The sequence below is a fragment of the Natator depressus genome, chromosome 2 (assembly GCF_965152275.1).
Source record: "Natator depressus isolate rNatDep1 chromosome 2, rNatDep2.hap1, whole genome shotgun sequence".
NCBI lineage: Eukaryota > Metazoa > Chordata > Testudines > Cheloniidae > Natator > Natator depressus.
In genome coordinates, this window is record NC_134235.1 from 82,974,348 (window position 1) to 82,990,425 (window position 16,078).

At 41.7% G+C, this 16,078-nt stretch overlaps 1 protein-coding gene across 2 annotated transcripts in view; it reads right to left on the reverse strand.

The window, feature by feature from the left end:
• MYOM1 (myomesin 1) overlaps positions 1-16,078 on the reverse strand; it is a 107,566-nt gene that overhangs the window by 16,126 nt on the left and 75,362 nt on the right. For both annotated transcript variants that reach the window (XM_074944548.1, XM_074944547.1), the window contains exons 24-36: positions 15,194-15,300; positions 14,997-15,041; positions 10,351-10,487; positions 7,551-7,695; positions 6,416-6,475; positions 6,064-6,131; positions 4,979-5,092; positions 4,266-4,353; positions 3,359-3,397; positions 3,164-3,269; positions 1,473-1,636; positions 618-654; positions 261-283 (exon numbers count right to left, since the gene is read on the reverse strand). In XM_074944548.1, coding sequence (XP_074800649.1) covers positions 261-283; positions 618-654; positions 1,473-1,636; positions 3,164-3,269; positions 3,359-3,397; positions 4,266-4,353; positions 4,979-5,092; positions 6,064-6,131; positions 6,416-6,475; positions 7,551-7,695; positions 10,351-10,487; positions 14,997-15,041; positions 15,194-15,300 — 1,133 coding nt within the window. The remainder of the gene's footprint in view (positions 1-260; positions 284-617; positions 655-1,472; positions 1,637-3,163; positions 3,270-3,358; positions 3,398-4,265; positions 4,354-4,978; positions 5,093-6,063; positions 6,132-6,415; positions 6,476-7,550; positions 7,696-10,350; positions 10,488-14,996; positions 15,042-15,193; positions 15,301-16,078) is intronic.

Sequence of the window (16,078 nt, forward strand, 5' to 3'; positions counted from 1 at the left end):
AATTTCAGCTCAAAAGGTAATTTTTAGGGAAAGTTATTTGGCTGTGAAAACAGAAGCTAAGACTGGAAAAAGTTAACACAGCCATAATTATACTGTCACTAGCTGATTGTTATAATATTAGCTATCAAACAGGTCACTTTTCCTGTTTCTCCTTGGTGTCAGGATAAACTAGTTTTATCAAATGCACACCCATAGTCATAAGGATAAAAGAAACTTCATAACCAGTTTATGGAGATCATTGTAAAAGAAAGCTCACTTACTTCTTTCTGCAATAGCAGCTTGTCTGTAGTTGCGGGAAACAAAAAGAAAATTCAGTTTTAGTTAAGATTAATTTAGGATGACTAACAAATGGCTAATCTTTGAGACTGCTTTAAATCACTTAAGGAAAATCTTTCTGCACAGTACATCACTTGATAATCCTACTTTTTCCTTATTAACAAAGACTCAAATCCTCATCCCATAGAAGTCAATGGCAAATCTCTCATTGACTTCAGTGGGACCAGGATTTGGCTCAAAGGATTTTTTTTAGTGTTAAACAAAGTGAACATGAGTACAGTTTCTTTCTTTATTAGCAGCATATTGTATTCAAAATAATACTTGCCATGAGTAATACTTACTTTAATCTTTGGAATTCAGTAAAGGCTTCATCAAAGGCTTTTAAAAGAGAAAAACTGATGTTAAAGGTAGTTTTCACAGAACAGGCATCACAAGAAGGTAATTTACATTTTAAGATGTAGATTAAAATGTAATCAGTGTAAAAAAGTTTAACCTTTGCAGTCTCTGCTTTGATACCATACAAGAATTAAAACGACTAAAGGTTTAATTAAATGAAGTTGGTCTGTAGGTAACTGAGGCCTGAATGTGATAATAATAAAAAACATCAGTCTTTAACACAGAGAGAGAGAGGCTAAGATTATCTCACTAAAGACACCTCAGGAACAAAACTGCAGTTTCCAAATTAATTATAGCTTTCAGGATTTAAAAAAATCCATTTTTAACAAGTATTTTCGTGCCCACTGCGAAGTTTCACATTGATGTCCAGGTAACCAACTGAACAGCAAGATTTAGTCTTGTTGTAGCCTCTCCATATGTTGATGTTGACAAACCCTTTCTCTCCTTGAGTGAGAAGAAGGGAAAAAACTTTGCCAGAAACTGTGCAAAGGGTACAGAATGGAAACAATTATTTCACTAAATGATTCCCCCATCACCTGGAGCCCACAAACACAATGTGGAGTTTGGGCTTTGTGGGTTGAAATGGCTGTGAAAGGAAAGGTTGGACCTTGGGAGCAGCCTGTTTCTGGCACACGGTGTCCTTAGGACTCAAGAGCCTTCTGGGTGGAAATCTATCCCAGAATTAATCCAAACACCATTAGCTTTCTCTCTACACCTTTTACCCCTGTTCTGAATGCTGGTGAAAGATATTGTCACTGACAACTCTGAAGAATTAGGTATTTATAGTGTGACAACTCTACCTTGTCCAGAAAGATCCAGCATCCTTGTATGTGTAGTTTTACCATCAAAGAGCTCCATTATATATTTGCCCTTGTCGTGTGGAGTTGGCTCATTGATCTGTAACCAGATCTGCTCCCCAGTAACACCAGTCTTAACTCTGTCTGTATACTTAATCTTGGCATCACTGAAAAATAAAAAGCAACATTAGCCCTTCCTTTTTATCATATTATAAATGTGAAGGACCTTTGTGGCCTCACTGGCCATGTCTGCACTAGAGAATTTTTGCAAATGGTTCCTGTGGTGCTACGCTATGAATTCAAAATGTCAAAGTTTTTAAACCAAATTCTGGCTAGAGACTCTGCCATACCAGGAAAGCTGAGGACCAAAATGGGGCACAGAATGGAATTTTTCTGTTCCAATTCTAGCTCTCCTCACAGCCCACAGAGAGGCTGTGGCATGTGCCCTCCATGACCAGAGCTGCAGAGGTCAAGACCCAAGGATCAGTGGCGGAGATCCATGCATTTCAGTATATAACCCAAGAATGCATCCCACATTCATATCTCTACCTCAGCACATGTTGCTCCTGAATGAGGTGAAAAGGTGCTATGAATGGCCAGGACATGAATAGACAACAAAACTACTTTTGTAGCAACAGTATATGTCCATTTAGGGGGCAATTTGGCACAGTGCCAGAATTTGGTCCTTCAGGTAAATACATGCATACGTTAGTATATCTCTTCCCACAAAAATATCCATTTCCCAGCTTTCTAATCAAAGAGTTAATTACCCTAAACAAGGGAGGAAGCTCTTTGCCAAATCAGTCGCTCAATTTCTTTTTATCCTTAAACAAATGCCTTGGAATGTAACAGAGGGCCAGGGAGCAATTTACTAACACTTGGTGAATTAATGTGATCATTCTAACATAAAATTAGTTTCTAAAAATGAAACACGAAAGGGAGTGAGCAACAAATCTGCAGCATTTGATATTAGCTTCCAGTTTTCAAATGTGTAGGGACTCCTGGGAATGCAAAGTTGAAAGTAGAGATGGTACTAAGTATGTTTAAAATAATCCTAATAATTCATTCCTCTGGATTTCCCAGTGCATCCGGCCTACTCTGGCTGAGATTTCAAAGCTGCCAAAGGGATTCTGATGCTCAAGTGCCATTAATTTAAATGGGGTTTGAAAATCTCATTCTCTATCTTGTTTTGGTTGTAAGCTCTCCAAGATAGAGACTGTCTGTGTTTTGTGCGGGGGGGGGGGGGGGAGGTTGGGGGTTTCTGCCTCAGGCACATGTTGGAGTTTAATAGATAAGGGGTCTTTTCAGGATGAATCCACCTATCAAGAGATATATATTGCACCTGTTCGTTCTGTATCTGTACTGTAACTGCAATTTTGTAAAAAAGTGCAATCCAGGGAGACAGACTGGCTGACCTTGAGCTAAACATTTCTGAACTCCAAATGTTCTTCAGATTCATGGACCTTCTGGTCATAAACACTTTACTCATGTTCTTCCTCCAGGCTGCTAAAAATTAATGGGTCCAATACCCCTCTGACAGACTGATATAATTCCATTGACTTCAATGGAGCAACAAATGATTATGTGGGAGTGAATGAAAGGAGAACTGGGACCAATATTTTAGTATATCACTTCCTGTTGAATGTGTAAAACCAAAGAATTTGTAGACTGCTAGCAAACTTTCATACACTTACTTGTGTAACCAGCTCACTCTCAGATCTTCCAAGTAATAATTAACAAAAGAGAATAATCTGATACCCTCTGCTGTGCTCTGGATTTTCAGTTCTGTTGCAGATACAGCTGAAAGAAGAGCACATGTTTTATGCAACCCTACTGCCATTCATGAAGAAGCACGAGTCACTCATCTGAAGGAGGAATTAAATACTTACCAATCTTTCTGCATACTTCATTCATCAGATCTGCAAAAGCTGTGGAAACAAAATCCATAGGCTGAGACTCAGTGTCCATGCAAACATGCTCAGTAATAGGTTAAAAATTGGCATGCAGTGTTATGACTCTAAAGCATTCCCTCTAAAGAGTTCCTAACAGAAATCTGATTTGCATTTTAAAATGTATCAGACCCTTAGTTTCAAGCACAATAAAGCTAAGCACTGTTTTCAGGGAGCTTGGCTGTCTATTCCATGGTTTCAGCACCATGTTTAAGCCCTTCACTGCTGAACAGGGCAACATTCTTTTTTCTAAAGGTGACTGTATTCAACTGGAATTTTGGCCCTTTCATATCAATGTATTATATACGGAGTATGAATTTTGCTCCATGTACTGGACACAGTAAGTAGCAATGAAATCTTTAAAATATACAGCGTTCTAAGACTAGAAGTACCCTTAAATAAATTATTGGCAAAACAGATTAATTAAAAAGTCCGAAAGTGCATCCTCACAGGAACCTAAATTATATCATGTTCATAAAATGATCTAGATCCACAACATTCTTCTACATCAATGGAATTACTTTTAGTATAGTGAGCACCCAATTTGAAAACTGTTATCATTGTGAATACCCTCAACTGGGGTATCCTGAGGAAATATTACAAATAATCTAATTAACAAAAGTATATTGGAATGCTCTGTTACTGAAAAGTCACCATCAGGATGGTCTCATGGCATCTGTGATAACTTTTGGTTTAGGAGTCTGTTTAATATGCAGGAGAAGCAAAAACCACTTGAAAAAGATACCGCAATTTGCCTATACAAAACTCTTGTGCAGACAAAGAAACACTGCCACTTCAGTTACTTATGACCCAGTATGGGATAAACCATTCAGAATGTTGCCCTGACCTGCTTCCACAAGCTTCAGTTTACTTTTGTCCTTTCCTCTGTCATCCTTCAGTATTACTTCATAAATACCAGCATCTTTCTTGGAAAACTGTAAAGCAAGAACAACAAACAGTAGCATTCAAAACAAGTTATTTCAGAGAGCAATATTGTTTCTGTTCTAGTGATTTATGTGGCTGGAAAAAAAATATATGGACACCAAATTTAACCTTTTATCTATATACTCTTCCTCACTAGAATTAATTTTGTTCTTTTTACAGTTTGGGAACTAAGGCACAGAGAGACTAAGTGGCTTGTCCTAGAGCACACATGAAACCTGTAGCAGAACTAGGAATTGAACCAATATCTCATTAATTTTAGTCTAGTGTCTTCACCACAAGACCAGCGTTCCTCTCACTGATTAATAGGAGCACATTACTGTTTAACCCTTTTCTAATGTAATCAGCACAGCAGTCTGATGTAATCCTCCAGCTCTTTAAACTGATTTAAAAGGAAATGTGAAGCTCTTTCTCATGGTTTCCTGAAAATCTGAATTCACAAGGATTTAAACAGAAATTTGCTGCAGCCAAAAAATAAATGCAAGGTGAGCTTTTTCTTTAAAAACTATATCCCAGTTCCTATCTATAGTGGATATGTTGGAATATCAGATTAGATCACATCTATGAACTGAAGTGAATACCATAGATCTGTACATCAAAAAGCCAGGAGTCACTCACCTCTGATATCAGCAGAGTACATACGCCATCCTTAAAGTCATGCTCCTCATCCACCATTATCTCCCTCCCATCTTTGTACCAAACAATGTGTGTTTCCTTCTTAATATTAGCCACCTAAAATGTATGAAAAGCACATCAGTATTATCCTATTATTTTTATATAGTGAATTGAGTGCTAGGTGTGTCAGCCTATGTGAATTCTGGGATCACCCACAAGAACAGTGAAAGATGCAACCCCTCAGATGAGAAAGGGGACACAGAATCCAGAACTTAACTGATTACAGGGGATAAAAAATGAAAAACAGGGAGAGTGCTGCAGGTCCCAGGGTCAAATGAGAGATCCAGGGGAAACACAGAGCAGGGAACCCTGAACAATCTCCACTGCTCTGAGAAGGAGTCAGCGGACACCACCCAGAGGAACTCTGCCCAAATCAGAGCACAGAATAGGAAGCAGAAAAAGGCTTCAAAGCATTCTGAGAGATATCCCACCCCCCCCACCCCCACACACAACTTGCTTGTTCCTCCTGGACTGAAGGATGGTTGACAGTGCTGGAGAGCGAAGCCCTTTTATCCACTCCTGGATCAAGTAAGGAAAGGGGGGTATGGAGTTAGGCAAGGGGGGTATGGAGTTAAACCATCCCAGTGGGAGCACTATGGAGCCCAAAACAGAAGGAGGCAAGTACAGTGACTAAGTCAACCTTAAATTCCAAATCACCCAAGTCCAACAGTCAGAGGCTCAGTTCCTCATGGCACTATCCAATTTGCAGATGGAGCATGCCTGTCTGTGACACCCCTTAATGGCATGTGGTATGTGTTCCCTTCTTCTGACCTGCTCCACTTTGTGTGTCCCTGCTGCCTCCCCACAGATCACCCTTTGGGAGCATTAAGAAGAAAGCAGTTTGTGCTCAAGACAGCGCAGAATCTGTGACTGTGTTCAGATGTCATTGGGGGAATACAAAGGGAAAGGAAACCTCTTTGCACTCTTCCACACCTTGCACACTGTGCAGTGGCTGGCCACAATCTGGTCCAGTATATCTCTTGCTTTTATAACTACCTGAACAGTGTTGAAAACCAGCCAACTCTTACCTTGCATTTCAACAACACATTGCAATCAGCGGTAACTTCCCATCCCAGATACTCAACAAAATGAGGACCTGTTTAAAATGAGTTTTTACAAAATCACATGAGCAATAATCACAATACAAAAGACAAGTTAAAAGAACTTTTCTTGCTAGATATACTGTTATTTTTATAATGTCAGAAATATAGGCTTTTATTCTTCAGATTTTATTCTTTATGTAAAAAATGAGGTAAGCAATTAATTATAATTAAATAGCAATTTGTATTTCAAAATACCATATTTACTCTGCTCCTACATTTAATCAGCCAAAAGATGACTGAACTCCTTTCATTTGCATATGATTATGCTGTTCATTACCTTGTTTCCTGAACCACTCTTGCCTCTGAAAGTCTGCTTCGTCTTGTAGCTTCTTGAACACTAGGGATCAAAAACAGTCAGGAAAACAAATGTGAGCCTTCTAGAGAGAATATCTCATTAGTAGGAAATGGGATATTATTGTATTGCAGAGGTGAAATCCTGTCCCTGCTGAAGTCAATGGGAGTTTTGCTATTAACTTCAATGGGGCCAGATTTTCACCCCAGGTCGCTGATAGTAAATATTTCATGTGTTAAGTATTTCAGTTGTCACAATGTTATTACAGCTGATCCAGGCTCTCCTAGCCACCCACAGACATTAAACCTTTCACATGTATCCAACCCTTTTGAGCAAATGTATGTTATTGATGATGGTGGTTCATTCAGCACTTGAGGACCCTCTTAAACTCATTTGTTATAGTAAATGTCAATGTAATGCTACAATGAGTAATATTTAATTTATGTAAGAGAAAAGATCAAAGAGAAAAGTATGAATTGTAAATATATCTGAATATATGCCACCAAAAGGAGAAGACATTTAGTGTCAGTCATCTAATCACATTTGATCCTCGGAGTAAGGAAAACAAGAATGGCAGCAGAATCATCAAGCAGTTGAAATGTAGACAGCTGCAGGTATATCTGAATATCTAACTTGAAATAGGAGAACAGTCCCAAGTATCTCCAGCAATATTTGTATCAAATTAGCATTGTGGAACATTGCAATTGTAGATATAGGAAAGCTAGCTAGACAGATGTGAGAGAGACATTATAGGTAGTATATGGCACCTGCCATCTTCCAAGCACTCTTCAAAATTAATTAATCCACACAATGCCCCTGTGAGGCACATAAGTAACAGAGATGGTTGGAAAATGTTCACATTTTTCCTAAAGATTATAATGGAAAAATTTCCTTTTTTCCCCCATTTAAAAAAAATCTGAAACGTGACCAGATTTAGTAGGTGTTATTATCCCCATTCTACAGGTAGGTAAACTGAAGCAGAGACGTTAAGTGACTTGCTCAAGGACACAATCGATATAAAGAAATTAGCGTAAGAGCACAGATCAATACTCCAGAGTCACTGGCTCCTTAGTTCATCGCACTGCACTAGTTGTGAAAGTGAAGTTCTAGATGAGCTTACCGTCACCAATAAGGACAAGACTGGATTGGTTCGTTGCTTTTCCATCCTGAAGTTGGAAGGTATAAGTCCCTTCATCACTGTCCTCAAGTTTATCCATGATCATTTCAACAAGGCCAGTATTATGGTCCACCTTCATCTTATATTTCTTCAGGAACAAAAAGAAAAGTCAGACTAATGGTCTTCTTCAGAATCAGAAAAGACCCATCTATCTGGCCAGATTCTATAGTACTCTTAATAAAATTCTTTATTTTTTTAAATTCAGATTTGTTCATTGTGTCTGTCCCAGGCTGTATGCACATAACCAAACATATACATAAAATATGTTAATCAAATATGATATAAGCATATTTATTATTATCATAATGCTTTATATCGGTTCTGTACTGAGCATCACGTTCTGTTTCATTAGAAAGGATTTTTTAAAATATATGAAAACTATTGCACAACTTTTCAAAACAATACTTTCCCCAAGATGATGCTTTTATATCTTACTTCTATAGAATGCCCTGTCCATGCCTTTTAACCAATGTAGTAGAATGCTAAAGACTTCATATGTTTTGGGGTTAAAAAATAGTTCTCTGCCTGTTGCTTATGGGAACTTGCACATAACATAGGCCCTGATTTGGGGTTAAATGCAGAACTTTGGTCAGTGGTGTAGTCAGAATTCAGGGGGTGGGGACATGGATGAAGAAATGTGGGGATGTGGTTTGAATGCACTGCGCTCTGTGAATTTTGGTCTCCTGGAATGGCCTACAGAGGGATATGGATGGTAGCTAAATTACAGGACTGCCTTATTCTGAGGACTGGAATGCTCCCTAGCTGCTTACAGAATTTGGATGCCCACAAAGGTGGCCAGAGGTGATTAGGGTGGGGGGACATGTGTTACAACCTCAGGGGTTACCTGGGGAAGGCAAATCAGCGCTGCATGTTGCTAACGCTGTTGCAAGCATTGCAAAGCATTTTGGGGAGGGTCAAAGTTGTGAGCGGGGAGTGGAAGATTCTTTTGCAGGCTGCAAGAGGCCAAAGGGGGAAGGAGAAAGAGAGCAGAGAACAGGTTAATTTAACACTGCAGCTAGCAAGCTTAGTTTAATGATAAGATGCTGGCCCCAGTACAAGGTCACAGCGCTAGACGAGAAGTTTCCCTCACCCAGCCATAGCCAGCCATGAGAAAACCAGGGCCACAGAGATGAAAAACACAGGCGAGATGACGAGAGGGGAGCAGAGCTTCGCATCCCTGAAGCCATTGTGTTTTGGAAAAGCAAAAAAACCCACAAAAAGGCGGTTTAAACTGGCACAAAAAGCACCAGGAACAGAGGTCACGGAATGGAACACCCCCAAAGAAGCCCAAAACTTAAAACCCTCCTGAGAGCTGAAGCAATTCGGAGATTGCCAGCGAACCCTGGACAACCTGTGCGCACAGGACAGAACTCCCGTCCACCCCTCCCCCTCTTCTTCTTACGTTACACCCAGGCCTGGCCAGCCTTGGGTAGTGTGGATGTAAGTAGGTTAGGGCTTGGGGCATTAACGCTTTCTTCTTTCCTCTAAGTAACGTGGGAAGCACCCATCACTCTCCACTATTACTTTATTATTTTATCAATAAAGGTTTAAAATTCAAACACTTGGTGTGTTTTGTCATCTCCTCCCCAAATGATCCTGCGGCTTCAGCCTGATCACCCCAAGCAGATTGGTAACAAATATCTGTCACACATGTGGGGTCATGGGCCTCACCAGATTTCTTGGGCTGTCTCTCGCCAGGATGCCCAACAGTGGCTCCCGCTGGTGGTGGCACTCACCATGTGTCCATACAGTGTGGAGAGGGAGGAAGCAGCAGGGCACTGTGCTGGCTGTGGGCTGAGCTCCCCGTTGCTACATGGGGCTGCTTCTTCTTCCCTGCTGCTGGAGTCCCAGTGCTTCCTGCTGCCTGCTTTGCAGACTGCCCACTGAGGTAAGTGAGGGGGACATCTTCGAGATCGGGAAGAGGAACTGTGACATGGTGCTCAGCGCCAGGCAGCTCAGGTGGCGCCCCATCCAGCCCAAGAGCCTTGCAGGTGAGTGAGGAGAGAAGGCTGGGGGGCAGAGTGGGATAGAGGGGTGAACCCTGCTGTTGCTGCTGCTTGCTGCTCCAATGCACTCCCAGCAGCAGCTTTCTGCTCCTGGGGGTGCACTGAAACAACAGTAGCCTTCAATGTGCCTATCAAGGAGAAGGCAATTTGGGGGTGTCATATTCCTCCCGCCAACAAAAAGTGACTGATAATTCTCCAACTTCTTGTTCACTGAGACCATCCCACCCTAATGGCACGTGGGGGCCTGTGCCTCCCAACTGTGTTGCTCCTTTTGTTGGTCTTGTTTTGAACACAGGTAGGGAGGAATGCCTGCAAGCTCTGCAGGGGGCTGAACACTCACAGGACAGAGAGCAGGAGGGGGAAGAGGTACTTGCTAGTGTATGTTGTCTACATACATACCAAGTTTCAGGGAGTGGAGGTAGAGGTAACACATGGGGCGGTCACGTGCCCCCACAGAACTGTTTAGTTGTGCCCTCCCCCACTATCCACAGTTATGTATTGTCTCTTCAGGTGGCAGAAAGCCACACTGAGTGCACCTCCTGAACTGCATCCAGCAGTGCTCAACCACAGCTCAGAATGTGGGCAGAATCTTTATACTGATGTTTTCAATCACATGTTATATTTTCCATGTAAATGCATTAGAGTAGTGAGGTCTGATTATATTCAAAGTGCTTAGCTGGAACATTGATACTCATTGCTTATAAAAGTCAGAAAACCATAAGCAATAAAAGTCATACCTCTCCATTAACAATTTCCTTGTCATTAAATACAAAGTTGACCTTTGCATTGCCAGACAACTTTTCAGCCTGCAGCCAGAATCGCACTTGTCCCTTCTCCAGAAGTTCAGCTGCCAGCTCAGACTTAAGTGGGACAGCTACGAAAAGGAAAGAAAAGACTGAAGGGAATCTTTCCTATGTTTCACAGCTGTTCTTTTCCATTGTTAAAAATACACTCATTGATATGTGTAGAATTTATGGAAGTGTATGTCTTCCCCCACCCTCTGTGTAGTTGTTCTATTGTTCAGGGTCACTAGGGCTGTGTAGAGCTAGAAATATTCAGCATTTGAGTTACATTTGATGCTGCTCCATTCTAACTCAAAGAAAAATCTGTCTCAAAGGTAAACTGAACATATCTCTGCAGCATGAAGTGAGTGTGTATGGCCCAGAAAGAACCATGCTCTATGACTCACTCTGTAATGTTATAATAAAATGTCAAAATGACTCAGCAGAAAAAAACAGCCTGCAAGGTCTTGCCTTCAAAGGTAATCAGAAAGTAAACAGCTGAACCCCACGTTGGTCCTTCATTCCTAGAATTGATCATGTGTGTCACATCATGCCAAAAATTTCAGCAGTACACTCAGTTGTCAAAGAGAAACACTGACATTATGAGCCACATTCATTGCTGATGTAAGCAGGGTCAACTCCACTGAATGGTATTGTAGCCATTTACGTCACAGGACATTTAGCCGTGGTTTTAGTTTTCCCATTATTGACAAGTTCAAGTCTTCATCTTATTTTCATTCTAACTTTTCCTTAGGCTTTAGCTTACTTGGAAAACACAATCAATTAGCCCTGGTCATATAGGGGCTGATTTTTCAAAGGTGTTGAATATCTAACTAGCTCCCACTGATTTTTACCTAGACTCACAGAGCTATGCAAACAGTATATGAACACTTCTCTACCCTCGTATAGGTATACAGCATATACAAGCATAAGTATATGAGGAACTCCCGAAATATAATAAGGACATGTCAGATTTATAGTCTGAATTAGTGAGTCATTGTTTTTCATCTGTCAGAATACTGTAAAGTGTATTCATGGAAGGGTGTGACATTGTCCCAGAGCTACTGAGATGGATCTACAAACATCTTTGTGAGACAATCAGAGGGAGAGTCTTTTCATTTGTTTATATGGTCTGGTAATGGCTGTAGAACTAAATGTGAAACTCTCCTACCATATAGATATTGGTAGAGGTCTCAACAACAAAGGACTCAACAACAATAAAGTGGGACTATGCATACTATACTGTAAAACAGAATACCCAAAGTATGAACAGCACAACTCTGGGTTGTGAAACTGTTTCAGATACAAGGCTGCACTGCAAGGCATATTAACCTGATTTATAGCAGGGCTAGTCTGGCATTTTTCCTTCGTCCTCTGCATTGCTCAGCTCCACTTGCCAGCAGCAGAGAGTGAAACTGACAAATCATTTTCACTTTTCTTCCCACTTCTCACACGTGGAAATGGCTCCTTTAAAGATTTTCACCTCTTCACTTGCTTGCTCCTCCCAGACCCCTAGTGCACCTTCTGGAGCAGGCAACATGCATGAAAGCGACTGCCTCCCAGCCCTCCCAGCCTGCTCTGAATCAGGCTGTGAAGCACATGTGGAGGCTTCACTCTGCACATGAGAGTGCTCTGTCTGTCGTCTCTCTCTCTCTCTCTCTCGCACACACACCCTTGTCCTGAGTAGCAGGGAACGCTTTTCCTTTCTCCCCCACCAGAAGACATCTGATAGGTAGGGAAATGAGGGAATAGCCAAAAGGGGAAGGAGGATGGGCAGTAGCTAGCAGGAAAAGGGGAAGGTGGCAGAAATGGAGTAATTGGGGATTGGCTATGGCAACTGGGACACGAGCAGAGCACCACCACCTTCCCCTCATTTTGACTCCTGCATGTTAGTGCAATGGTGCTGTAAAAAGCTTCCTCACTTACTATGAGAAATGAGAGGTAGCTTGGATCTTACTTAATCTCTAAAAACAAAAGGAGAGAAATGCCAGATGTACCAGGGTTTGCAACAGGAAGTGGGTGTAAATTAAGAAATTAGGCTGTGCTGCTTTTATTTTACTGTCAGGTTTGTGGCAATTTTAAACTCTTAACTTGATTTGTATGTAATTAACTATGAATATCTTAGCCTAAAATGGAAAGAAAAAAACAAAGCTTCCCAGAGGCTGTTCTGTAAAGGACTAAAATAAGCTAAAGGCATCTTCTTTTGTGAAAAGAAGTCACTCCCCAGTCCACAAGACTAACAAGACTGAGTCATTGTGCTTGCCAACAAAAGTGTTCATTTAAAAATGTGTCCGTATTATGAAGCACTAACTGGCAGCTGTATTGGAAACTTCTAGCAATCCTGCTTCTGAGTTTTACTGCCTATTCTGTTTAGTGTCTCAACTGATCACAAGCACCTGATTAAACCTCCTTTAGCAGTTACCAAGTTGAAGAGCAGCAATACAGGGGACTTTCCCATCCTTCTCCTTGGCCCTGTGCAGCTACTACACTCACACGTTGTCTATGTTCAGTAAGGGTATGTCCACAAAGCAAAGAAAAACCCGTGGCTGGCCTGTGCCAGCCGACTCAGGCTCATGGGCCTGGGCTGAGGGACTGTTTCGCTGCTGTCTAGACTTCCAGGCTTGGGCTGGAACCCAAGCTCTGGGACCTCCCACCCTGCAGGGTCCTAAAAGCCAGGCTCCAGACCAAGCCCAGAAATCTACAGAGCAATGAAATGGGCCTGCAGCCTGAGCCATGTGAGCCCAAGTCAGTTGGCATGGACCAGCCACGGGTTTTTCTTTGCTGTGTAGACATACCTTTTGTGCGGAGTACTTAAGCAGCCCACTTACCAATAAACTTGCCAGCTGTAGTTGTTTCTGAACACAAGTTAAATGTGTTAAAAGTAAGCACTAAGCATGTTTAAATGAACTAACATGCAAGTGTTTAAGCTGAACATGCAAGTTCTAGTGATTAATTTTCATGTACATTACTAACTTTGTTAGTGCTTGTAAAAATAGTTTATCGAGAGATGAGAGTGAAGCTCCTCATATACCCGAGGGGGGTCTCATTACTGTTTTCTCTCGTCTTCAGCATTTGCAGATACAACTCATCTTATTGTTATTTCATATTTTACAGTGCCTAGAAATATGGTGGGTACCTGACAATACAAAGGGAAAGACGGGGTCTCTGCCTTGAAGAATTCACACTCTTATATGGAACATGACACTGTTGGGCGGGACAATCAATAGAGAAGGTATGGGGTGAAGAAGGGCAAAGGGTGATGGAATACGATTGTGTGGTTACTAACTTTGGGTATGAAGGTGCAATTAGGAGTTTATTTTTGTTGCTGATTTTATTATAAATTAATAATATGGTTGACTTGCTTTTGGTGACATCATGGAAGAAGTCTTAAAAAGAGATTTTAATGATGAGAAGGTAGCAGATTGTGGGGTTTGGGAAGTCATTCCATGTGCAGGGAATGGCATAGAAAAAGTCATGGAGGTTGTTGGGGAAGAAACAAACAAGTGGGACATCGAGGTTGAGCTCACTGGATCAGAAAAGGCCAGTGGGTGACACAATAAGAGACCATGTCGGATATGTAGACCAGAGTAGAGTTGTGTAGGGCCTTGAAGTGGTGGAGAAAAGAAAGGCAGTGGAGGGATTCAGAATGAGAGATGTGGTCAGACTGATAGGCAAAGAAGACCATTTTAGCGGTCATGGTTTGGATGGACTGGAGGGATGCAAAAAAATGTGGGTACAAAGCAGGAGGGGTGGATGTTTCAGTAGCTGAGATAGAGATAGGAGGTGATGGACAAGAACTTTAGCTACTGGGATTGAGAGGAATAGTCAGAGCTTAGAAATGTAGTGGAGGAAGATATGGCAAGATTTAGACATGACCTGGATATATGGGACTGGATTCACCATTGTGTTACTCCTGTTATACGCCATTGTGACTCTGTTTAAAACAGTGGTATTGCACCAGCTTAAAATTGGAGTAGTATAGTGATAAATAAAACCTGTGGCTAGAAGGAGAGGGAATCATCAAATATAGCCCCCAAGGTACAAACCTGGGTAACAGGAAGAATGGTCAGGTTGTCTACAGTAACAGAAAAAGAAGAAGGTGGGGAAGTTCAGAAGGAAAACTCCTATGCAGATGGCGCATTCTAGCTGGACTTGCTGTGATGTTTTGTTTCCCTCGAATTTGGTCTTAACTTACATTGCAGTCATGTTGCCAGCTAAAGTTAAAGGGGCAGAAAATTATAAACTCTCACACTGGCTTGGCAACTCATAGGGATCTGAGTAAGTGTAAAGTTCAGTGCTCCAGAAAAAACAGATCCATTGGGATGCTTACTACACATCCAGTATATGGACTATACTGTACAGCTAGAGAGCAGCATCTAAATAAGCAGCAAAGGCATCAATTAATACATTAATATACTGGGAATAATTGAAAGACTGACTAGTAGAAACCATGACCTCAGCTTCACACACTGCATGCTTTTCTTGTGAACCAGCAGAGCAGCTCCCCTAGCTGATGCTGGCAGGGACTCTGTAATATACATCCCAGAACTCTTCACACTGCATGCCAGTATCTCTTCTATGAGCATGCTCATTTTACTTACTTGGGAATTTGCGCTCATGGCTGAGAGCGAGCAGGCGTTTCATCTCTACAAACATTTTAAAAAGAAATGTTATGTTTGCATTTCTGTTTTACCAGTTATAATGATCACAGATTCTCATACTTTTTCATGTAGTGCAGAAGAAGTAGTGAGATGTGAACAATAAAGAAGGCATCGTAAGAAATAGGTTTTGTCCTTACCTTCCTCATCTATTGTGTAGCTTGATGAAACTCCATCAGTGTCTGTGACAGCACAAGAGTAAATGCCCAAATCATCTTCCCCAAGATCTTTAAAAGCAGCTTTTGACCTTCAGACAAAAACATTTTGATTAAAAGCCTTAACCAGAACCCTGAATCAGAACACCTCCCTTTTGGCCCTACCAGTGAGTGCTGTGGCTCTGGCTGAGCAGGAGAGTATGGGGCATAACTAGTGAAAAAGTGGTGTGACAAAGTTCCTCCTCTACCTTGGTGGGTCCTGCGCTTATTGGCGGATTTTGCTTACCTCAGAGATTCACAGTAGCCCTCAGTTTTGCCACTTTCGTGGCTCAAACCTGCCATTCACTCAGATAACCTCATCACTGGCCAGCATGGGAAAAAAAGAGTAAGAACAATCCCCACAGTTTCTTCTGATCCACCATGTGGGTCAGGGAATAGCTCAGGGACCTTCCTCTCTGGTGGAACCTCCTGTGTTGGGTCCAGAGTTGGGAGATTTGGGGGAAACCCGGGCCCACCCTCTACCCCAGGTTCCAGCCCAGGGCCCTGTGGACTGCAGCTGTCTAGAGTGCCTCCTGGAACAGCTGTGCAACAGCTACAACTCCCTGGGCTACTTCCCCATGGCCTCCTCCCAACACCTTCTTTATCCTCACCATAGGACCTTCCCTCCTGATGTCTGTCAACACTTGTACTCCTCTATCCTCCAGCAGCACATCCTCTCACTCCCAGCTCCTTACGCACACACCTCACTAACTGGAATGACAGCCTTTTTAAACCAGGTGTCCTGATTAGCCTTAATTAATTCTAGCAGCTTCCCAATTGGCTACAGGTGTCCTAATTAGCCTGCCTGCCTTAATTAGTTCTAGAAAGTTC